This window comes from Cercospora beticola, chromosome 2 (assembly GCF_033473495.1).
Source record: "Cercospora beticola chromosome 2, complete sequence".
NCBI lineage: Eukaryota > Fungi > Ascomycota > Dothideomycetes > Mycosphaerellales > Mycosphaerellaceae > Cercospora > Cercospora beticola.
This window is the reverse complement of record NC_088936.1, coordinates 3,318,993-3,341,433: the sequence shown is the minus strand read 5'-3', so window position 1 is coordinate 3,341,433 and position 22,441 is coordinate 3,318,993. Positions and strand designations below refer to the sequence as shown.

The 22,441-nt window shown below is 53.8% G+C and overlaps 8 protein-coding genes and 1 non-coding gene across 9 annotated transcripts; 4 read left to right on the top strand and 5 right to left on the bottom strand.

Moving 5' to 3' along the window:
* Window positions 1–708: 708 nt before the first annotated feature.
* On the top strand, window positions 709–3,303 carry RHO25_003231 (uncharacterized protein; the record flags this gene model as incomplete). Its single annotated transcript, XM_023598741.1, has 1 exon — window positions 709–3,303. One exon carries the CDS (start codon window positions 709–711, stop codon window positions 3,301–3,303), a length of 2,595 nt encoding a protein of 864 aa, XP_023455297.1.
* A 293-nt stretch (window positions 3,304–3,596) lies between these two features.
* Window positions 3,597–4,427, bottom strand: RHO25_003230 (uncharacterized protein; the record flags this gene model as incomplete). The annotated part of the gene is made up of 1 exon (XM_023598740.2): window positions 3,597–4,427. The coding sequence occupies one exon, from the start codon at window positions 4,425–4,427 to the stop codon at window positions 3,597–3,599; it is 831 nt and encodes a 276-aa protein (XP_023455298.1).
* Window positions 4,428–5,779: 1,352 nt separating this feature from the next.
* Window positions 5,780–7,336, top strand: RHO25_003229 (uncharacterized protein; the record flags this gene model as incomplete). The annotated part of the gene is made up of 1 exon (XM_023598739.1): window positions 5,780–7,336. The coding sequence occupies one exon, from the start codon at window positions 5,780–5,782 to the stop codon at window positions 7,334–7,336; it is 1,557 nt and encodes a 518-aa protein (XP_023455293.1).
* Window positions 7,337–7,895: 559 nt separating this feature from the next.
* On the bottom strand, window positions 7,896–12,158 carry RHO25_003228 (uncharacterized protein; the record flags this gene model as incomplete). Its single annotated transcript, XM_023598738.2, has 1 exon — window positions 7,896–12,158. The coding sequence occupies one exon, from the start codon at window positions 12,156–12,158 to the stop codon at window positions 7,896–7,898; it is 4,263 nt and encodes a 1,420-aa protein (XP_023455294.1).
* A 220-nt stretch (window positions 12,159–12,378) lies between these two features.
* On the top strand, window positions 12,379–13,106 carry RHO25_003227 (uncharacterized protein; the record flags this gene model as incomplete). Its single annotated transcript, XM_023598737.2, has 2 exons — window positions 12,379–12,483; window positions 12,549–13,106. The coding sequence occupies 2 exons, from the start codon at window positions 12,379–12,381 to the stop codon at window positions 13,104–13,106; spliced, it is 663 nt and encodes a 220-aa protein (XP_023455044.1).
* A 685-nt stretch (window positions 13,107–13,791) lies between these two features.
* RHO25_003226 lies at window positions 13,792–13,889 on the bottom strand. Its single transcript has one exon. It is a non-coding gene; the product is annotated as a tRNA-Ala (tRNA).
* A 654-nt stretch (window positions 13,890–14,543) lies between these two features.
* Window positions 14,544–15,643, top strand: RHO25_003225 (uncharacterized protein; the record flags this gene model as incomplete). Its single annotated transcript, XM_023598736.1, has 2 exons — window positions 14,544–15,102; window positions 15,213–15,643. The coding sequence occupies 2 exons, from the start codon at window positions 14,544–14,546 to the stop codon at window positions 15,641–15,643; spliced, it is 990 nt and encodes a 329-aa protein (XP_023455045.1).
* Window positions 15,644–15,759: 116 nt separating this feature from the next.
* On the bottom strand, window positions 15,760–16,540 carry RHO25_003224 (uncharacterized protein; the record flags this gene model as incomplete). Its single annotated transcript, XM_065602374.1, has 3 exons — window positions 15,760–15,926; window positions 15,998–16,319; window positions 16,382–16,540. The coding sequence occupies 3 exons, from the start codon at window positions 16,538–16,540 to the stop codon at window positions 15,760–15,762; spliced, it is 648 nt and encodes a 215-aa protein (XP_065458446.1).
* A 1,066-nt stretch (window positions 16,541–17,606) lies between these two features.
* Window positions 17,607–22,226, bottom strand: RHO25_003223 (uncharacterized protein; the record flags this gene model as incomplete). The annotated part of the gene is made up of 4 exons (XM_023598735.2): window positions 17,607–17,736; window positions 17,791–20,966; window positions 21,156–21,533; window positions 21,597–22,226. 4 exons carry the CDS (start codon window positions 22,224–22,226, stop codon window positions 17,607–17,609), a joined length of 4,314 nt encoding a protein of 1,437 aa, XP_023455040.1.
* Window positions 22,227–22,441: the final 215 nt, after the last annotated feature.

The following is a 22,441-nucleotide window of genomic DNA, read 5'->3' as shown; positions in this document are numbered from 1 at the left end:
AGAGTTGCGGGCCGTCGTTCTAGGCCTTCGACTCCGGTTTATGAGCACGTACTCGCGTGTGGAGTTATGTTGTCATTGACAGTTTTGCAGTGTTCGCCGCAAAGATGTGAAGGTCTGATTGTATGAGCCATGGAGGTGGAGGAGACGAAATATCCGGAAACAAGTCCGCTCGACAGTAGTGGGAGTTATGGGCGGAGAGCAATGGGGAGGCGACGTGAAGTGGCGGAAGGTAGAAATCTTGGCCTCGTCACTGCAGGGTCTAAACTTACGGACGGGCTGGCTCTTGCTGCATTTGCAATCGCACGCTTCTGCTTCCCATCCAGCCGTGCCAGCGCTCGAACAAGTCAGCACTCGCTCGCGGTCTCGCCCACCGCAGCATCACCTCCCCTCCACTCGAATCGTCGCCGCCGCCTCCCTCCCTCCCTCCCTCCGACGCTCGCCTGCGTGACGTCACTGTCGCACACGCACCCGCTTTTACCTTCATCATCACGACTGCGGCAGACCAAGCGTACGTGGTACGGCGAGTGTTGCCATCTTCCTCGACCCTTCGTCCGCGCACCCTGAAAACAATGCCTCTCTGCGCTCCTCATGCCGCTCATCTTGGCTGCTAGTTGGTCGCGTGCAATCCACCCGCGACCCACTTGAGCGACTCCCTCGACCTCTCGACATCGCAGAACGCATCGACCCGTCGTGCCGCCGCCCACCAGCATGACCCAAAGCGCTCCGTCGCCTCTACACCACCCGCAGCGACTCTCGAATACACAGCAGCATCGGTTCACCGCCACGCCCGCCTCGACCGACATGGCGCCGCGCATAACAAGTCCTCAGCAAAGGAATGCGCCGAGCACTCCGAGCCCGAACTACTTTGCCTTCCAGGCCGAAGACAATTCGTATCTTACTGCATCGAAAAACCTCTTCTCGCCGCCTTCGTCTAGCATAAGGAGCACCGCAGGCCTGTCACCGGCTGTCGTGCCACTCGATCAAGATGAACAGTACGCCTCATTCAAGAAATCAGCAGAAAGCACCTCTGGTTTTACACTCTCTGGCCTGGGCACTGCAAGACCGGCTCTTGTCTCGCGTCCGAGCGTCAACAGCAAAGCGTGGGCACCGGCCCCAGCAAAGTCGTCCCCGCAGCACAGCGACCCAAAAGACATATCAGCCCAACAGCCTTCACACCGCTCAGTCTTGGACCAGTCTACCATATTGTCTCGCTCACCCAAGCGGTCACACTCACCCGGCTCGCAGAACATCAGCAAGAGACGCGCGTCGCCTCCGACCTTCGATGACTTTCAAAAGGACATGTCCAATGGCAAACTAGATTCGCCCAAATCTGATGACGGCCAAAGTTTCCGCTTACAGCTTCCGCTGGACAACTTGGCAGCGTCCTATCAGGCTCAGAAGAACCGCTCCGAGACGCTCCCGGTCACGACGGATACTGACGCGACCGTTTTCGCCACTCCGCAGCATGTCGTGAACTTGCTCAACACGAGAAACGAAGACATTCTCCTTCTAGACCTGCGCGTCCAAACACAATACGCCAACTCTCACATCAATTCTGCGCTCAGTCTGTGCATACCCACGACATTATTGAAAAGACCTTCTTTCAATGTACAGAAACTTGCAGACACTTTCAAAGACGAGGAACAACGCGCGAAATTTGAGAACTGGAGAAAGAGCAGCTATATCGTTGTCTACGATGGCAGCTCCGCCGTAACGAAGGACGCCACCATATGTCTCAACACCATCAAGAAATTCCGCGGCGAAGGTTACAATGGAACCCTCTACATCATCAAAGGTGGCTTCCATGAATTCTCCAAACGCTTCCCTCAATATGTCGACAGTGGCCTCCAGAGTCAGTCCAATGGCTCGCAGGGCGTTGATGGCGATGGTCCAGAGGTGGCTCCGGTTGTCGGTGGCTGTCCTATGCCATCGACTGACAAGCCAGCGAATCCGTTCTTTGGCAACATCAGACAAAACATGGATCTGATAGGGGGGGTTGGACAGATAGAACTGAAACACCCCTCACAAGAGACGAGTTCTGCAGAAGAGGAGTATCCAGAGTGGATCAAAACCGCCGCCCAGAAGAATGACAAAGGCAAGCGTGTGGCTAATCGTTTTGAGCAGATTGAGCGCAGGGAAAAGAAGCGGATGGAAGACGCGCTCTCTGGCAAGGTGTCTTTCGGTACGCCGACAAATGTCGACGCTTCAGGCGCGGTTCAAATTGCTGGACTGGAGAAGGGCAACAAGAATCGTTACAACAATATTTGGCCATTTGAACACTCGCGAGTACGCCTTCAAGGGGTTCCGAATCATGGTTGCGACTACTTCAATGCAAGTCACATCAAAGCGGCTTGGAGCAACAAGAGGTATATTTCAACGCAAGCACCGATTCCTGCTACGTTCAACGATTTTTGGAACGTAGTTTGGCAGCAAGACGTGCGTGTCGTGGTCATGCTCACTGCCGAGAAAGAAGGCGCCCAAGTCAAGGCGCATAACTACTGGGACCAGAGGCAATACGGATCAATACACCTTGACTTCCTGTCTGAAAAGCGAGCATCGCTGGAACCGTCCAGGATACACAAAGCACATCAGAAAAGACCGTCCACTGTGAAACGTAATTCGACGAAGTCACAAAATCCCGGTGTACCGCTCGCCACAATCGACAACAAGGAAGTAAAGAACGCAGGTGGAGAACAGCCATACGTGATCGTGAGGAAATTTACGATCAGCCATGACCGCTATCCGTTTGAACCAATGCGTGAGATCACCCAACTCCAGTACTCCTCGTGGCCCGATTTTGGAGCTCCTGCACATCCGGCGCATCTACTGGGCTTGGTTGAACAGACGAATGCCGTCGTCCGTGCGACGAATAAGGTACGGGCTAGTCAGCCTGAAGATAGTGATCGGCCGATTCTAGTGCACTGCTCAGCTGGCTGCGGCAGGACAGGCACATTCTGTACTGTCGACAGTGTGATTGACATGCTGAAGCGTCAGCGCATCAGCAGCAACTCGAGGGAGCATACGCCGATGGAGGTCGACTCAACAACATCAGCGAAGAAGCAGACTGAGCGGAATGGCGATAGTAAAGGCGATTTCTTTGCTTCGCAGTATCAGCCAACCACTAAGGATCTCGATGACTCCTGGCTGTCGCGTGATGATGTCGACCTGGTCGAGAGGACGGTCGAAGATTTCCGTCACCAGAGACTCAGCATGGTGCAAACCTTGCGACAATATGTATTGTGCTACGAGAGTGTCATGGAATGGATCGTGGACCAACGACAGTTGGCAAAGGAGCAGGAGTAAGGTCAATATATTAAGGTCATGAGCGTAGCATCGTTCGTTGATCTCTCGCATTGGAGCGCAACCAGTACACACGGGTCGGGTGAATCTTCTTTCGTGGCGTTAGGGATGGAAGAGCAGCATTGCATGACCGGAATGTCAAGAAGTGAATGTCAAGCATGTGGGAACTGTCGGTATGTGCGCATCGGGAAGGAGCGCTCGAGGAGCAATATTTTTTGGTGACCTACAAGCATAGCGAGGTTTGGGAAATAATACATCAGAGTGGCGTTTCATCGCCATCATTGGTTAACGACAGTCTACAATTTGAAGCTTCCATGCCTTCCACTCCCCTCACTGAATCTCTTTGCACCTGCCGCACCCTCCGCTCTAACTGCTTCGATACCATTCTCGTATTCATATTTCAATGCATCGTTCAGACTTCCCGAATCGTACGCAGCAAAGTAAGCTGATTTGCGGTCCAGATTCATACACAACTGCGGGAATTTCAACAACGACTCTGCCAATTTGACGGCTTCTTCCACGACATCTGTTCCTTCAGGTGCTAATCGATTTGCAAGTCCGATTTGCATCGCTTCTTCGGCATACACCGGCCTTCCGGTCAATGTCAGATCTAATGCTCTGGAAAGACCAATCAGACGCTGAAGTCGTACGGTTCCGCCATCGAGGAGTGGGACTCCCCAGCGGCGACAGAAGACTCCAAAGAAGGCGTTTGGTGCTATGACGCGCATGTCGGCCAGGAGGGAGAGTTCGAAACCGCCTGCTACTGCTGGGCCGGAGATTGCGGCTATGAGTGGTTTGGACAGGAGCATACGAGAGGGGCCCATGGGACCAAGGCTGTTGAGGGTTTGACCTGTTTTGGCGGAGGTCAAAGGGACGGAGTTGGATGGTTTTACGGTGTGGAGGTCGTAGCCTGCGCAGAAGGCGGGCTGCTGGTGGCCGTTATCGCCTGTGAGGATTGCGATTTTTTGGTCGGGGTCATTTTCGAAGGCTTGGAATGCCGCGAAGAGTTTGTCGGCTGTCGGGGCGTTTACTGCGTTGCGTCTGTGTGGGCGGGAGAGGGTAATGAGGGTTATGTTGGGGTGAGGGTGGGTGATTTGGACGGCGTTGGGTTCGGGGTCTTGAGACATAATGGTTGAGCTTTGGAGTTCTTGATGGCTTTGCTATCAATTCTTCAGTAGTATATATGTATCGATGGTCGATGTTTTATATTAGATCCGAGTGTGAGATTCTCGTGAAGTGTGCCTCGGCTTCACATGTGGAACATTGTCCTTGTCGTCCTGCGGTTGCCCTATCCTTCCTAAAGGCCATCTTGTCGTTGCAAACAAGCTCGCAACGCTGTCCCCCCGGCAATGCTGATGGGCGAACGAACAAGCATCGGACGTAGGGTATGTGTTTGACGTCTGTATCTCCGGTGCGGGAGTTCTCTACTTTATCCGCTGACTTGTTCCTGGTCTAGCGTGGCCTTGGCATTGACCGCAATTGCTGCTTCGAAGTTCGCTTGCTACCTCCTTCCAGCATGCTCCCTCTTTGGATGCTGGCCTTCGCGCATCGGACGGGAAACTGAATCAACAACTATCACATCGAGTTCACTCGTCCTTCTCTGTGGTCTCAGCCTCGGCTCATAACACGTTGCCGTCAAGCCCGGCCAACAAGTTGTTGCAACGGAGTAGATCTGTTCCATATCCCGGTACTGCAGGAAGCACGTTACTTCATCCTTAGCTCTTCGACAGATTCTCAGAAGACGCGCTCCTCTCTTTACGGTTGATATAAGTACCGTTTCTGGCCAGTGCAAGTTATGGGACTATCTGGCTTCTAACAACGGCGGTGCTCCATGGCTAGCCCAGTGAGTGACTAGTCTGTGATACGAACCCCACACGCATGAGTCTCGGCGGACAATATGTACAAAGAGCTTTACACGCTGACGTTGAAGCCTCAATGACTGGTTGGTCCTGTCGATGTGCGCTTCTCATGCTGGTGTACTCTCACACTGACGCGCCACCTGCGGGTCTCGGAGACAATATCGGAGTCGTACTCGAGCTACATATGCTGTAATTGCGTTCTTTGCTCACATGAAGTGCTCCTGGTGCTCCTACCTCGAATAGGTTGCGCTATTCAGCGCAAGCACTTGACACATCAGCTTCTTACTTAATTCGAACATTTCGAAGCCCGGCAAGTATAATCTCACTTGTGCATACAGAGTGCGGCTCATCACACGTTGTTTGCTTTGGCCAGTGACTTTGATCAGGATTGTCAAGGAAGTCTACACAACAAAGGTTCTGCAAACATACATGAGGCAGTAGTCTGCGTGACACCTACGTTGAGATCAAATCCTGCGCTTCTGCACGAAACCTTTGGCGTCGCTTGACAAACAGCTGACCGTGAAAAGTAGCAAACACAGCGTGAGCTACTTAAATGAGCCACGAGCCCAGTGCAACATTTTGGCAGCAGACAGAGAACGGCTTACAGAAGTCTAGCCAGTATGAGTTCGCCTATTTTTCCCACACCGGAGACCAATGCTTCTCCTTCCAAGCAAATCGACTACCTCAAGTGCTTACGAGACGATGTCGTGAACGCTCTTGTCGAAGAGGGCGAGGCAGTCGACGGTCTCGTCGGACTGGTAGACACGCTGAGCGCAGGTCTTGAGTGGGTACAAACCAACTTGCTCACAGAGGAGGAACTTGGAATGACTGAGCCGAGTCAGCACTTGACTCGTATCACGAAAGAATTCGACCTGTGGGCTCTCCTCGGATCAGTATCGGACATCAAGACGATCGATTGGGCACAGTCTGTAACGAAGGAGAAGGTTCGTAACTGCCAATCACTCGTGGCCAACATCGGCACTCAGCCTCAGGCTCCTCCGAGCGCTACTTCGGACAACAGTGGCTCGAGTGACGGCGGCAGCGAAGATGAGCGGGACGACAGTGACGTCGAACAAGGTCAAGGAGCGCAGACTGGTCAGAATGGTGGCCAGCAGGGCTCCACCGCTGCGGGTAATGGTGGCACGCCGTTCACGTCGAGCCAGAAACAGAATCTCTGGATACCAAGGGCCACGGATCGACTCTGGGGTCATGGTGGCGTCTATCGTGGTGTTGTGAAAGATAAAGATACGGCAAAGGACGAGCCCCGTCCAAACTATCCGAACGGCGCGAACCCCGAGCAGTTTGGCCAGGGCCATCTACCAGTCACCACAGCCGACGTTTCCCTTGGCACTTGGCTTCCAACAAGAGTCAGCGCCTTAGTTCATGGGCTACACGGCAAGATAAAAAGTTTCTGGCATGGCGACGAGGCACAGGGCATTTTCGCCATTGCCATTTCCGGCGACACAATCACAACTTGGCACATCAAGGATCACGGTGACACGATCAAGTTTTCCGACGCTGGAGGAGGCAAAGATAGGTCCCGGGCTACGAAGAGAAAGGGCAGAAAGACATCCAAGGCTACGAAGAAGAAACCAGCTCCTGCGACCGAATCTGAGGACGAGGGCGGAGCTCAAGACACTTCGACCAGGAAAACCACAAACATACTCTCCGGAGCAAAGATCGCAACTCCAGATGGAAAGACTGGCAAGGTCAAGTCCTCCGCACCTCAATCTGGCGACAAGCGCGGTAGGAGAACGGCGGACCTTTCAGACAATGACCAGCTCAGTGACGGAGGAGAAGGGGACCGGGCAGTTTCTGCTGGCGAATTCAAACACATGAAATCGATCTCCAAATGTTTCCAGAAATCCTACGAAAACAAGAAAGAAATTCGTGTCATGCGTGGTGGGCCGAAACGTGAATCCGCTCCTTTCCCAATCACGTACGAGAGGGGTTTTCGCTACGATGGTCTCTATGTTGTCGTTTCGCGCACTGCCAAGGACAACGGAAAGGGGGGCAAATCATACGTGTGGACGCTACAGAGAGAGTCGAATCAGGCAAAGAGCTTGGACCAGATCCAACGCTCATCACCGACGCAAAGCCAGTTGGACGACCTGACGGCGTGCGAGAAACAGGTGGAGGCCATGACGAGGAATGGTTGGCCGCCGTCAGCACCTTGAAGGGATTTGCAGGGAGATACGCAGGAAACGGAAAGGAAAGGAAGGCCGCGGACAGCGCCAAGATCGATATGACTTACTGACTGACACATGACGTTCATTTGAAACCTTGCCGGTGGTCCTCAAACTGCTCGGTAGCTTTACATGTGAGAAATCATGACGGCAATGAGCATCTACTCCGCTGGTTAGCTTCGAGAGACAATAATAAATGCATGCTCATCTCTTACTTCAGTCCCTTGCGGACTTCGTTTCTACACGTCTACTTCGCTCTTCATCTCTGCCTGTGGATTTGATCCCAACCCTCGGATCTTACGAGGTGGGCATCGTCTGATCTCTCCTCCATGTCAATCGTCCTTCTCGCAACACCACAAGGAGGAAAGGGGTCAGCAACGAAAGTGGTAAAATCTGCATGGTGCAGAGCGTTGGACCACTTGGTCTTCTGATCTGAGAGCTATCGTTTCGCTCTGCTTCGACGTATTCTATACAAATCCTCATCAGGTTGGAGGAACAATCCATATTCCTCGATATGAGCACATCAACAACCTTGTACAAACATACAACGCTATACTTCCACATCCCCAAGTTCCTCCTCATTTTCCAACGCCCCATCGTCCTCATCCTCAACCTCGTCTTCCTCTCCCTCTTCAACTCTCCCCTTCTCCCCAACTGCAGGCGGCGGCAATTCTCCTTTCCCCTCCTTCAGAGCTTTCACCTTCGCATTCGTCATATCAAATACATACTGGCCAAGATGTTCCACGTTAACCATCTCCACCACCTTTCCCTCACCTTGCACTTTCTCGTCGACTTTGCGATCGGTTGGGAACAATTCGCCAGTGACAAGCGTCAGCTTGTTTGATCTCTCGAAGAAAGCCCCAAAAGCCTCTCGTAACTCAAGAGACGACTCAAACACCTCTCTCCTGCCAAGAATATACAGACCCAATCTCGCTCTCGAGAGCGCGACAGTAAGTCTTCGTAGATCGCGCAGATATCCAGGAGATCTCGTCCTTGTGAGCGATAGGATGATATAATCATTCTGCTCTCCTTGGTACTTGTCGACTGTGCCGACCCAGCCTGGCAGTCCAAACAGCCGATTCTTCTCGCATCGGTGCTTCAAGACGTCTTTTATCAGCGCTCTCTGCCCGGCATAAGCTGTCAAGATAGAGATCTTCTCTGCAGGATACCCAAGCAGACGCATGTACTGATACAATGCGACAGCATATTCAGCTTCACCCAGGTTTTGGATGAAGGCAGGAGAAGGCTCGGTCTCGCCAGCACCTTTGTAGTCTGGAACATCGATGAATTGATATTCGTACCGGAAGCCTGCGTTGGCGGCGACGAACTCAGGAGCCGTAGAGGTGAAGGGGAGGTTGGTGAGTGAGGGGTATCGCCATTTGTATAGATCTGCAAGCGAAGGACGACTACGGCCTTGTGCGTCGAGGACGATATGTGGGACCCCGAGACGGACCAGGCGTTGGAATAGAGATTGCTCGAGGTTGGCGTAGCTCTTGAGAGCAATGTCCTGGATGACAGGCGAGTTTTGCAGGTGGTCGCCGACGAGCACGACACGTTGGAGTGGGTTCTCGGGTGTCTTGCCGTCCTGCAATCGCGGCTTTTGGAGCACGAATGGGACGAAATTTTCGATCTCTGTGATTTGTGCGGCTTCTTCCATAATCACGTTGTCGTATTTGAATCCGAGCTGCGCGATTTCTTGGCGGCGAATAGCGGCATGCGTCGATGTCATGGCGATGATGCGTGCCTCCTTGACAAGCAGATAATTGCTCTTGTCACGTTGTGCTCGTAGAATTTCGAATGGCCGGATGTCAGCAAGCTCAGAAAAGATGCGGTTAATATGCCTCTCGCAGCCCTTTGCAGTGTCCACGAGCTGCTCCCGTGTTGCGTCAGGAAGGAACAGAGGTTGCGGTGCATCGGCGAAGAACGCGTGGAAGGGGAACGTGGCGATGATCTGTTCGGATGTAGTATCGGCGGAATCGATGCTGTCCCAGTAACGTTTCCAGCGTGGCTGGACCCAGACATGGTCGAAATATTCCGCCGTTTCGCAAGTGCTGCCGTGAGCACCAGGAGCTTCTATACTTATGGCAAGTCTCTGTACATCAGCAAGGTAGCGTGCACCTCGTTCAAGAAAAGACTCAATACGACCGGCTTTGCTGAAGCTGGCCTCTGTGGTTAATTCCTCCTCTCCATGGCCGAGACGCAGCAGGTGTCGCTCGTCGATATCCAATGCCACAATCTTTTGGAAGAGCTGATTGAGTGCTTGATTGGAATGGGCGATGAGAAGTGTGCGCTGCTGTGGGAAATTGTGATAGATGTTACTAATGACCTGGGTCGCGACATCAGTCTTTCCAGTTCCTGGAGGCCCAACAATGAGTGTCAAGCCAGGCTGAGTACCAGCGGTCACCGCTTCTACCTGGGTCGGCGTGAAGCGAACATGATTCAACTTGGGCGCATCTTCTGGATATGGGCCAGCGTTGGGTGGCTCGTACGTCGACACTCTGAACGTCTCCGCGGATGGTGCAGGATCCGGGCCATCGGGCTGATCTCGTCTTCTCTTCTTGCCCTTCGCGGGAGGAGGCGCCGGGGCAGATTCAGTGTTCTCTAGCACATATGGCGGCCTTGGAACGGCATCCAGCTTTGGATCTGGTTCGACGGTTTTGCCAGGCAGGGACTCGATCAGATGCTGCCAATCTAGAAATGTGTCTCGATAGTCGACACTTTGAAGCTTGCTGGGTAGTCGCTTGTATGTCGCAGAAGCGGGATCACCGATCCCCAAGAAGACCTCTTCAAACCATGATGGAACTGGAGCATCGGAGGTAGCCAATTGCTTGATGCTGTCGAGCACAGGGCGAAAATTGTTTTCTCTCGCCCGTCTTCGTACAATCAGATTGATGCTCTCGTAGACATCTGGCTTGCCACTGGCTTCTCGATCTTTGTCTGCTTTGTACGACGCGGCGTCAAGTCGAAGTAACAGCCTACGCTGTCTCGGTCGTGGTCCATCGTCCGAGAAGCCCTGGTTGTCCTGATTCTGCTTGAGCACTCTGCTGTTCTCATCAAGCACACTGATTACTTCTGCACATCTGACAGTCTTCAAGCCGAACTTCTCGGCGATCGATTGCTTCTCGGCAGCGCCGTTGGTGAGTTTGTGCGCACCATCTTCAGGATTCAGTGCCAACAAATAGACAGTGTCATCTGGGCGTAAGCTTTCCCACTCTCTTCGCAGCCCTGGCTGCAATCTGCTGACATCAAGAATGACTTCCGACTTGACCTCGGCCGGCACAGTCTCGCCTACGCGAGCAGGGACTGTTTCGATGATTGCAGGCTTCGGGATTGGTATCGCCATTCGCGAGAAACCGTCAAACCGGACGATGCCTCCGCCTCTCCGAGGTTGCAGTCTCTTGATAGTATCTTCTAAATGCTTGCGCAGGCTGTAAAAAGCTTCATATCGGTAAAGTGTGAAAGACCTCCACAAAAAGTCTCCAATCGTTAGGTATTGCAGATTGAGCTTCGGTATCGCTAGAGGCTGATTTACAGCATGCTCATGAGCAGGGAGTCGAGCATTTTTGTATAACGCATCTTCTGTTGGCAGGATCTGCAGCTTCCGCATGCGCTCTGTGTAGTACGGTTTCCGCTCGATTATAGCGACCAGAACCTCGACAAGGAACGGTCGATCCTGTACGAGTTGTGTAGACTCTGGGTATTCTCTGGTTCGCAGGCCCATCTCCTGACACAGCTGTAGCAGCTCGTCATCCGTGAGATCTTTGAGGTAACCTTCCAGCTCTTCGCGTCGTCCGAGCGCACCATAGTTGTTCAAGATCAAAATCTTGAGCTTCTCGGGTTGTAACTTCATGCCAACCTTTTGCAGTTTTGATATGCTAGCATTCTGAGTCTCCTCGTATTCCCGGCTGCTAAGCTGTCGTCCGGTGTGATCGTCGATAGGAAAGTGAGTGTAGTGGAGAAGCAATTCATAGAAGTCCCGTATCCGCGATTCTTGTTGATACAGCGGCGAGAGTGTGATTGCTGGCAGAAGGTTCAGATCCTGCAGCAAAGTGTTCACGTACCGTCGTGTAGGCAGCTGACTCTGCAAATCACACAGCAACTCCAGGAAGCGTTCGCAATATGCCACATCTTCACTCTTTTTGGTTGTAGCATACAACTTGTCGAAAAGGCTCAGCACGAGCAGATATAGCCAACTCCTCTCGAATCGCAGCCTGGCTTGACCTGCTGCATCTGCGTTGTCGAATTTCTTCCCTGACGCCCGCCATGCCTTTTGTAACTGTGTGCTTTTCGAGATCAACTTGTCCCTCACCGCATCGCTATGCAAATTGTGCCATATCCCAATCGATACCAAGGGAGCGCATTCTTTGCGCACGACTCCACTGTCCAGACTCTGGTATGCACCCACGATGAATGCGAGAAGATGGTCGCGTAGAGAGGTAGCAAGGCTGGCGTCGACGCTCAGGTGCAGCACTCGTCGGAAGAAATCTGCAAACTCATCGGGCGTGTTTGCGAAGAGGGACCATGTGGGCAGGTTTTCGGATCGTTTGGTGTTGACGAGCAAGGCGATGAGAAGGACGTGATGGTTGGAAGCATTCTCGCTGTACCCAGGCCAGAGGTAGCGCTCGAGTGCTTGCAATTGTTCGAGAAGCAAGAGGGAGAAAGTCGAAAATTGGTCGTCTTCGACAAGCTTCCAGAGCTCATCGATGGTGGCCGGCTGCACTTTGGGCGCTGCAGCAGACGACAGCCAGTTGTCGCGCGCGATTTGGGCAAGGGCATTGTCGCCCGTCAGGTCGCTGATTCCCGGCCGCGCCATGTTCTGTGCTGTTTCGTCGGTCTGCGACGGACAGACGCGTGGAATCGCAGCAACAGCCTCAGCACGTGAAAGTGTCGACCAGAATTAATCGAATCCAACTTGACGTCGAGGTGCGCGCTGATTGGTCAATGCCCTGCTTCTCTCGACCACCACACACGAACAGCTTCCCACGGCCGCCGCACCGCACCGCACCACCTTCACCACACGCACACTCTCCACCATGGGCGAACGACAGGGCGAGGTCATCTCTGTCACCGAGGGCCCCGAGCTGGGCGAGACCGGCAGGCCGCAGGTGCCCGCAAAGCGTCTCAATGGCGATTATCCGGTGAGACTCCTCCCATCTTCCACCCACTCCTCCTCCGCTCGCACCACTGACTCTTCTCGCCCCAGCTTATTGACTCCGATCCACACTTCAAACGCGTCGTAGGCTACGCTCGTCCCTCCGACTATGCCAGCGGTGCTGCTCTGGCCGCCGCAGGCCCAGCTCTCATGTACTGGTTCGAGCGCATCTCCCCCTCAGAAGTCGGTCGTGGTGGTTTCGCACAGATCATGCGCCTACAAGGCGCCGTTGGAGTCGCCGCTGGATTCTTCTACTTTTACTCGCGCTCCATCAACCGCTTCTACGGCTTCTCAGAGAACCGACGCGAAATCGAGATGGACATGCGGGAGATGACCGATAAGGTCAAGCGAGGGGAGCCTCTGTACGGACAAACGACCTTGACCGAGTATATGCAAGGCGCCGCGTCGCGACAAAGTCGGTACTCGGGTACCTTCCTGCATGTGATGCCGTGGTTCAACTTCGTCAACCATAACCAACACGGCGTGGATACGGCGAAATACTACAGAAATGCAGAGTGGGAGCTGGAGCAGGAGAAGCAAGGGAAGAGCTTGACAGACATGGCAAAGGAGAAGTATCAGCAAGCGAAGGAGAAAGTTAGTGCGAAGTAGGCGGGTTGACTATGCAGTAAGCGGCCAGGAAAGGCTTTTTCTTTATGTTGTACAACGCTCGCGAAGAAAGAAGCCGGAGCTATCTATCAGTGAGAATGGCGTAGAAAGGGTGGAGTCAAGGAAATGACGAAATGTACAGCTTCAACTACCTTTTCGTTACGAAGGGCCTGCGGTGAGAGTACAAACAATATGGTGATTTTGCTGACGAAGAGGCTCAAAAGTGTTGACGTTCAAGTGTGGGCTGCATAGGTATGTACTAACAGTTGACTCCGGAGTCTCGAAATATGTTCAAGCTGCAATTAAGTCAAGATGCGATTCGGAAGGGGCGGCGCTCAAGCTGCTCGAGGCTTGACTGTACTTGCATACCCTACGAAACATACGAGCTGGCGCATTCAAGTCCGAATCATACCACGATGGCGATAGAACTCATTCAAAGCTTTCCAGCGTAGATCGCTATCAACGTGCCTCTACTCAACGGACAATGTACAAACACGACTACTCAAGCATATCCGAGAACCCGGCTGGGATAAAAGAAAGCTGTGAAAGCGCCAAAATGTGTACTATGTCTGACTTTCCCAAATCGACAGCACAGCACAACATGTTCCAAGCTCTCTCGCGGTGGTAGAAAGAGAGCAATAATGGCCTATCGCGATATACCCTTCCGCTAAAGCAAAAGGAAGAGAAATGCTACTTGCCGGACTTGAACCAGCATCCCGTAGACGTGCGGGACGCTGGGATACCCAGGATGCCGTCTACGTGCCCTATCCATTAGACCAAAGCAGCCGAGAACGGACATTTCAAGGGCTATGATACATTCAAGATCCTGAGGTACATTGAAACCCGATCTGCGGAAAATCTTTCTGCTTCCGCTTCTGCTATAACTCGTCTTTGCAGGGCAGATGTGGAAGCAAAAAAGAAATGCCGCGGATCGGATTCGAACCAATGCCTTCAGCTGCACTCGCTTCACTCTCACACGTCTCCCGCCCTGCCGGCCCTCGCAGAACCTCATCAAACGTTCCTCGTCTCAAGCTATGCTGGGGAACTGACGTGTTGACCACTACACTACCGCGGCGATTTCGATATATTGGACGGTGAAAGTTCCATGATAATGTCACAAGAAGTGAAGGTGTTATGAAGAAGGTGCGTGTGACATGGTTTGTAGGTGGGATGTTCACTTCACTTACAAAGCAAATGCAGGTACGGCGGGATTCATCACAGCGGAACATCATTGCACGAGCTGATAGTGGAGTTTATGTGACCCACCAGCTAACAGCCGAGCTGAGCTATCCTGAATCCTTTGGATCCTGTCTACGTTTATCTCAAGCCCATTCTTGTTCTTCACTATGTGCAACACTCTGATCACCACAAACTTATTTTCACGAACCTCCGACCAAATCGCCACTACACAGGATTACAAGCATCCTGAACGAAGAAAGTATGCCTCGACGCGACGTAGAATTCAAAACCATCGACCAAGTCACCCTGCGCGGATGGCTCTACACACCAGAAAATACTCAACAAACACCAACAGATATCAGTAGCAACATTCCCCACGATAATGGAGCCAAAAATCTCATATCATGCCTCATCATGACCCACGGCTGGTCTTGCGTGAAAGAAATGGATCTTCCCCGCTTCGCTGAAGCCTTCACGTCCGCCCTCTCTATTGCTGTACTCATCTACGACCATCGTAGCTTCGGATCCTCAGACACAAAACCTGACTGCCCCGAGCGAGAGATTGTGCCTTGGGAACAGCAGAGCGATATTTCAGATGCCGTGTCCTACCTTCAAGTCGAGTGTTCGGACTTCATCAATCCCGAGAAAATCGCCCTTTGGGGTTACAGTTTCGCGGGCGGACATGCAATCACTGTTGGCGCGAGTGATCCGAGAATCAAAGCTGTAATCGCCTGCGCGCCTGTTGTCAGTGGCTGGGGTCAGGCGAGGAGGATCATCAGGCCAGAAGTGTTAGGATCGACATTGAAGGCTTTTGAGGAAGGTGGGTATCAATGCAATACTCTACTCCCTTGTTACACTTCGTGCATTCCCATCTTGACTCTTGCAACCACTCTACTGCAATTACTCTCATCAGCTAACAAAATATCACAGACCGCAAAGCCCGCTATACTGGCGGCAATCAACCTATAGCCCGCATTCCGGTTGTCTCCTCCGATCCCAACGGGATCGCCTCTCTCGCTGCTCCCGAAGCCTACGCATACTTCTCCAAGTATGATAAGTCCAACAACCTCTCCTCAACCTGGCTCAACGATATGACGCTCCGCACATCCTATCTTCCACTGTTCCACGAGGCTCAAGGATACATTCAGTACATCTCTCCTCGTCCGCTGTTGATGATCGTCATGGACCGGGATGCGCAAGCCATGACGGACTTGGAGTTGGAAGCGTATGAAAAAGCGCGAGAGCCCAAGGAATTGCAAATGTTGAAGGGAGGACATTTTGATTTGTTCGGCGAAGGAAACTTCGAAAAGGCAGTAGAGAAGCAAATTGACTTTTTGAGGAGATGGGTTGTCGATTCGTAGAAGATAGTTACAAAGCTTGATGGCAACATGGAAGCCATTTGCGATATCTGTACACTCTATGCTCACGGATCGTCCTCGCCGAAGAGCGAAGAATTGAAATTATTAACGCAACAACCTTACCTCACCGAGGATCCTTCCCCATCTCCTCTCGGGCTCAGCTCCTCGACGATGTTCTGCGGATCCTTCCACGCCAGGCTCACATACTTCGTATGGCTGCCCCTCGCCACCAACTCATCCTTCTCATTTCGAAACACAATCGAAGTATACGCCAATGTCTTTCCGACTGTAATCGCCATCCTCATTAGCACCTCCACGCTAACGCGGCCAAGTCAGGCAAGTTGAATTAAAACTCACATTTATCACACTTCACCTCCGCCCTGATCAAATCTCCCACTTTCCCGCCCGAATTGAGATATGTCACATTCAAATCCGTGCTTACGCCCGTCGCGAAGAGACCTCGCGAAGCTACAGCAAGGGAGCCGCCGAGGTCGACCATGGAGGCAATAGTACCGCCATGAAGGATTTTGAGGCGGTTCTGGAAGATATCAGGATGCCGTTTGAAAGCGAGGCGGAAGGGCAAAAGAGCGGGAGATGGGAGGCTGCCACCTACAGTATGATGCTTCTCAATATCCAATTCGAAGTTCACCGTTCCCGGTCGAGCGGCCGTGATGCGGAGCTGTAAGGAAAATGCAAAATTAGGACAAGTTCAATGAGCTGAGATTTCAACAATCGACATGCAAGCGCGTCTTTTCTGTTCGCGGGCTGTCCTGGAGCACCTCCTAAGCCATATACGATTGTCTGGCTTGAAACGACGTGGCTGCGCTGCAGCTCGTTGGAAAAGATGATCCTTGTACGTGGCGCTCGCCATTGGAAGACGCAAACCCAATACCAAATCATAGAAAAGGGCAACATACACCATCAAGTAACCTATATCACCACCATCAGCGAGATAGAACATGCAACAAGATGAGCAAGTAATACCTCGGCTCCAAACCCGAATTGGCCCGGAAAGACTCCCAGACAGAGCGTACAAACGGGAGACACTTGGTACTCATGATGTTGGCTAGAACGACAGGTAAAGACAGGATGTATTTTGGTAGCAAGTAATTAAGAGAAAGGAAGCATTGACCGCTGCAGCTGCACGAGAGCGACAGGCGTGGCTGATAAAAGTGGGGAACGAACTTGATGCCGTAAGCAAAATTGATGCTTGCAAGTGAGCGGACTCAACCTCCTCAAGCAAAGAGAACGAGAAGAATGAGACACAAAATTTCAGTACCAATTCGCCATTCGAAACAGTATCTGCACCCTATATTGACTGAGCGCAAAACCCCTGCCTCCCGGTGCGTCACTAACCCAATATCTCGCGTCGGTACACTCAATCCATCCTCGAATGGTCGTCGGAAAGCATCAACTCGTCACAAGTCTGGGGAGAGAGAGTCTAGACATTAGAACCGTGATCATCGACAGCATCCACGTAGCGAAACCCACGAAGCCGCCCTTGACCATCATTCCATCCGCATCCCAGCATCAGCTCATTCATTACCAGCAGTGGCTATCAAAGCCGCCGCGCCCGAAGCCAATGCCCTCTCTCCCCCACTCGTGTCGAGAAGACATCCTGAAAGCAAAGAAGAAGCAGAAACGCAGCGCGATCAGTCCATGTCTAGAGCCCGTGATGAACGCCGTCGCCCGAAAAACATTTTTGCTGATCCCAAAATGCATCGCAAGTCGCTGCGATTCGCAATGACCAGTTGAATGCAAACACCTCTTGTTGCCGTGCATTGTCGAGAAAGAACTTTTACAACACGCAAGAAGCGAAGCGCAAGCACGCGTCAAAAAGCAGCGATCCTCTTTTCTATCCCTCGACCCCGCGGAAATGCAGATTAGTAGTCGTAATATTGGTAACACAGTCCGAAGCGTAGTGGATACAGTCGTACTCTCCTAAAAGCAGCGCAAAAGGGGTATCTCATACAGCAGTCTCATCCTTCTCAGCCGCCGTGGGTGATTTTGATCGGTTCCGAGCGGCTGGCGGTGATGCTGCTTCGGACTGTGCTTCCTCGGGCTGATCTCCAGAGGCATCGAGGCTAGCGAGGGCGCTGCGAAAGATGTCAGTAAAAGCTGGGCCCGTAAAAGAGCACATGATGACTTACCTAAATGCATTTTGAGCAGTAGCGGGCTCTTCTTTCTTGTCTCCAACAGGAGGAGTGTTCGTTCTGGATGTTCCAGTTGAGCCAGGCCCTAGACCGCCAGCGCCACGTCTGCTGCCAGTTCGAGGACCCAGACCAGCCGGACCAAGGCTGCCACCAGGACCGAGTGAGCTGCCTGAGCGTGGGTTTGATCCACGAGCCTGGAGCTTACGAAGATCGTCCATGGCAACGTTGGTTCGGTTGTAATCCTGTGGTGGTGGCATGCCACCGGAGAAGTTGCGAGCATCGCCGCGACCAGCTGGCATGCGGCCACCTGGAGCACCACCACGAGGACCCTTGGCCTTCTCGGCCTCGGCCTTCGCCTGTGCGAGGGCTGCTTCGTCGTGGATTTCTTGAATAGTCTTGGGGCCCTTCGCTGAGTCCTTGCCCTTCCAACCTGCTTTGCGGAGATCGATGAGATCGAGAACCATGAAGCGTGGTCTGCTTGGAAGGTTCTTGTTTTGCATGATTGCTTGGTCAATGCGATCGAAGTAGGTCTTCATGAGCTGTTGACCTTGCTCTTCTTCGTCCATGGTGGAACCGACAGACCTGAGCAGAGTGGTCAAGTTCTCAATAGCGGCCTCGTCTGGGTCGCCCTCGAAGTTGAGCAGACGCATAACACATTCGTGCATGATGCGAAGCGTCAGCATGCGCAGCTTGTACAGCTGGCCGATGAACTGAATCAAACCAAGACCACGACGTTTGGCGGCAGCGGCAACGTAGTACTCGTCGGACAACAGAGCAGCCTCTTGCGACTCGCCCTCAGGCTTGTCTGGGAGATTAGCCTGCCATCCACGCTCGAATTCCTCCTGGCAGCGGTTGAGCAGGTACTTTCGGAAGAGAGCACCGCCGACGACGGGGTTACCATTCTTGTCCTTGATGGTTTCATCGCGGATCTCAGTGCTCATGGTAGTCAGCATCTTGTGACAGAACTTGGCGTACATGCCAGCCCAGTGTGCTTCGTCACAGGCCTTCTCAAAGGTGAGCTGAATGACCTGTCGCAGAGTGCGGCCGTCAACTTCGTGCTTCGACTGGGCGGCAATCTCGAGAATTTGGTCCGAAATCTTGTCGAACTTCTCTGGAGTCATCTTGTTCAACGCGGCCTTGACCTTGCGCTGCACCATGTCAGGAGCCATCAAGCCAGATGGATCGGGTCCGGAATTCGATGGGCCACCATTACCCTGGAGACTCATTGGCTTCCAACCGCTCTGGGTGACCTCGATCGGCTTAATTTCCATGTGTGCAGTAAGAGGCATCTTGCTCGCGTCGGCTTGCTCCTGGCGCTTGCTGTGCTGGCGGTCATTCCTACTGCCGCCTCGGCCACCGCCTCGAGAGCTCTGCTGTCGTGAGTTCATGTTGCCCATCTGCAGACTGCTATTGCTGCGACTGATACCACCAGCCTGACCCATACCAACAAGTTGACTTGGCACACGACCCGCTGGCATGCCAGGGCGACCGCCCATGGCGCCCATCTGAGCGGCCTGGAATCGTTGCTCCGAAGTAGTACCTCGAGCATTGCCAGTACCCATTGGCCCGGCAAAGCTGCCCATGGCGCCGCCCATAGGTCCGCCAAAGGGCTGCCCACCGCGAGATCCTTGACGCGATCCCATGTTGGAAGGCGTGCGCGCGGGAGTGCGAGCAGAATCATCGCTGGGTCCAAGCGTGTCCTTGACCTTCTGGTCCCAGTCGACAGACGGCTTCTCCTTGAAGATGTTCTGGAATTGCAGCAGGAAGGATTTGTCGTAAGCATGTCCTTTACGAGCACCGTTGGGGTTGAGAGCTGGGTTTGGCGATTTGAAGCCGTCGGGGTACTTGGCCTCCTCCTTGAGTTCGAGGAAACGCGAAGACTTCAGTGCCTGCATACCAGGAGTTGGCTCTGCACGTTCCACGGGTTTGTTCGTCTCGAGCTTGAGGTGAGCAGGTTTGGGTTTCGAAGCTCCTGCGCGTGGTGCCGCAGCGGCAGGGGTCGACTCGGCGGGCTCTTCTGATTCCTTCTCAGACGTGGGTGTCTCGGTCCCGCTTGGAGTGGCTGCTGACGAGCCTTGAGGACCAAGTGTGGTCTTCTTCAGCTGTGCGAACATGGATTTGGCCTCCTCGTCCACGTCTTTCTTGTCCGCAGCCTCGCGTTCACGCTCACGCGCCTCCTCTCGCGCCTCGGCCTCGCGTTCTTGCTGCTTGAGCTTCTCGTCGAGGTTGGCCTTCTCTTTGGCCTCACGCTCTGCCTTCTCCTTAGCCTTCTTCTCCTGGTAAGCACGCTCACGCTCTTCCTCTTCCTTCTCCTCAGCGGCGTACTTGGCTTCCATCTCCGCGATCTCACGCTCCAAGCGCTCGTCTTCCTCTTGCTGCTTGCGTGTCTTCTCGGCCTCCTCGTTCTCGAGGGCCTTCTTCGCAGCCTCGGCATCTTCTTCTGCCTTCTTGTCATCAGCGGCCTTGGCTGCGGCCTTCTCTGCTTCGGCAGCAGCCTCCTTGACCTGGGTTGCAGCGGCCTCCTCAGCCTTCTTCGACTCGGCAGCCTTGTCGGCAGTCTCTTTCGATTTCGCCGCCTCGGCTTCTGCAGCTAGCCGCTTGTCCTCGTCGATCTTCCTCTTGACCTGCTCGGCAAATGCATTCTTGGTGCTCTCCGAGGATGGCGCGCTCTTGCTTTCGGCGCGATTGTGGTTGTTACTACCTGCTCGTGGCGGTGGGGTCGGGGCGTTCGGGGTGGACACGATGACTGGACCTTGCGAGGAGCTTTGGGCAGGAGTGGCAGGCTTGGTGAAGTCGATGGCGTTGCCGTTAGCATCTGTGATCTTGATCGCATTGCTCTTCTTCACGGGGCGAATGAAGCTGCTGCTTTGAACAGGGGTAGCAGGGCCAGGGCCAGGAGTGCCAGATGGGACTGGAGCGGTCTGCGCGGGAGTCTGAGGGTGGCTAAGACTCGAGGCCGGACGCTCGGATGCCTGCGAAGGTGTGCGAGCCATGCCGGGCGCCGCGGAGGGATGGAAAGGTGGTTGCATGCCGGCGGCATTGCCTTGGAATGGACTAGGGTAGCCAGGACGAGGACTCTGTGGCGGTTGCCCATAGTACTGTGGTGGGTAGTAATATGGGTTATAGTGGCCACTCGAAGCATCGTACGGCGGCATGCCATACATTTGCTGTTGCTGCGACGAAGTTAGATTCAAATTCGACTCGAGATTAGCTGGAGTAGATTCTTTGGCGTCCCAAGTTGGCGCGCCCTCTTGCAGCGGACTGTCCGGCCTGTCGCTCGTTGAGCTGACTTGTCGGCGTGGTCGCGCCGGGTTAGAGGGCGCCTTGGTCGGCAAAGCTGGAAGAAAAGAGGGGGGATTTACTTGTTGGGGATGCATGGGGTAGCCGTGTTGCTGATAGTGCATCTGTTGGCCCTGCATCTGTGGTTGAGCGTTCATCGGAACGGGACTTGCGCGTGCTGCTGGGCGCCCATATGGTGACCCGGGTGGCTGCTGAGGATTAAATTGTTGGGGGAATGAGTTACGTGGTGGTTGGCCTTGAAGGTTCCGGTATTGTGCGCCGGGTGAACCCATATACTGCTGACCCGGAGTGAATTGCTGGCCTCGACCACTACCGCGGCCTTGTGGCGGGAAGCCGGGTCGCATGCCTTGGCTGCTCAATTCACTCTGCATCGAGTGCGATGATGGACGTCTCTCGTGGGCAGGAGCGTTAGCCGGAGGGATGTGGCCATGTCCGCGCATCTTCAAAAGTTGAAAGTTAGTTTGCGAGCACCAATCAGATGACGTGCACGAGTGATGACTTACAGTTTCGGTGTCCGCGGGCAGACTGCCAAAAGCGAGGCCGCCGTTGTTCTGGTTTGGCAAACTGGACGGCGGGCGGCCACCGCTTGCTGCCGGCTGTGGGATAGGCGAAGGTGAATGGGTCGGCGTGGTCACGCGTGGGTCCTGGCGCGGCTGTTGCAGAGAAGCACTGTGCGAATGTTGAGGCGCGCTGGCCTGTTCGCCGCCCTGTGCGCTCATCATGCCGAAGTTGATGGAAGGACGAGTACCATTCTGACCGACAGGACCTCCGTTCGGGAAGCTGCCTGAGGCGCCAGAAGCGTTGATCACGACAGATGTTTTGCGGGTGTGATCAGCAGTGTTCGAGGTGCCATTCGATACCCCGTGAGCTGGTTGCTGAGAGCCTCCTTGCGCCATCGAACCGTTCAGTTGAGCGTCGTTCGACTTTGCTGCATTTTGCGCTGGCGCAGAGGCTCCAGCCGATGTTGGTGGAGTCGCCGTTTTGGTAGCGTTGGCGTACGACTTCACTGCGGGCTGTGAAGACACAGCTTGCGGCAGCGAGGAAGTCGTACTGGCGGTAGTGGCGGAAGGCGTGTTGGCGGTTTGAGAGGCGCTGACTGGAACTGTGGAGTCCCCAGATGTCGCGCTTGTCATGAGATGGTCGGGTCTTCCTCGAGCGGTCGCCGGGTGTCGGGCGGCGAGCGGAGCGGAGTGGGCGTGGTGGTGCGAGAAGGACAGCCGGGAAGGGAGAGAGCGAAGCGAAAGGCCTGCTCTCGAGTGCGCGTGGTATTAGATGCTCGTGAATGAGCGGAGAAGAATTTTGGGATGCGCGAACAGAGCGAACTGCAGCGAGTGGCCGTGTCGGAGGG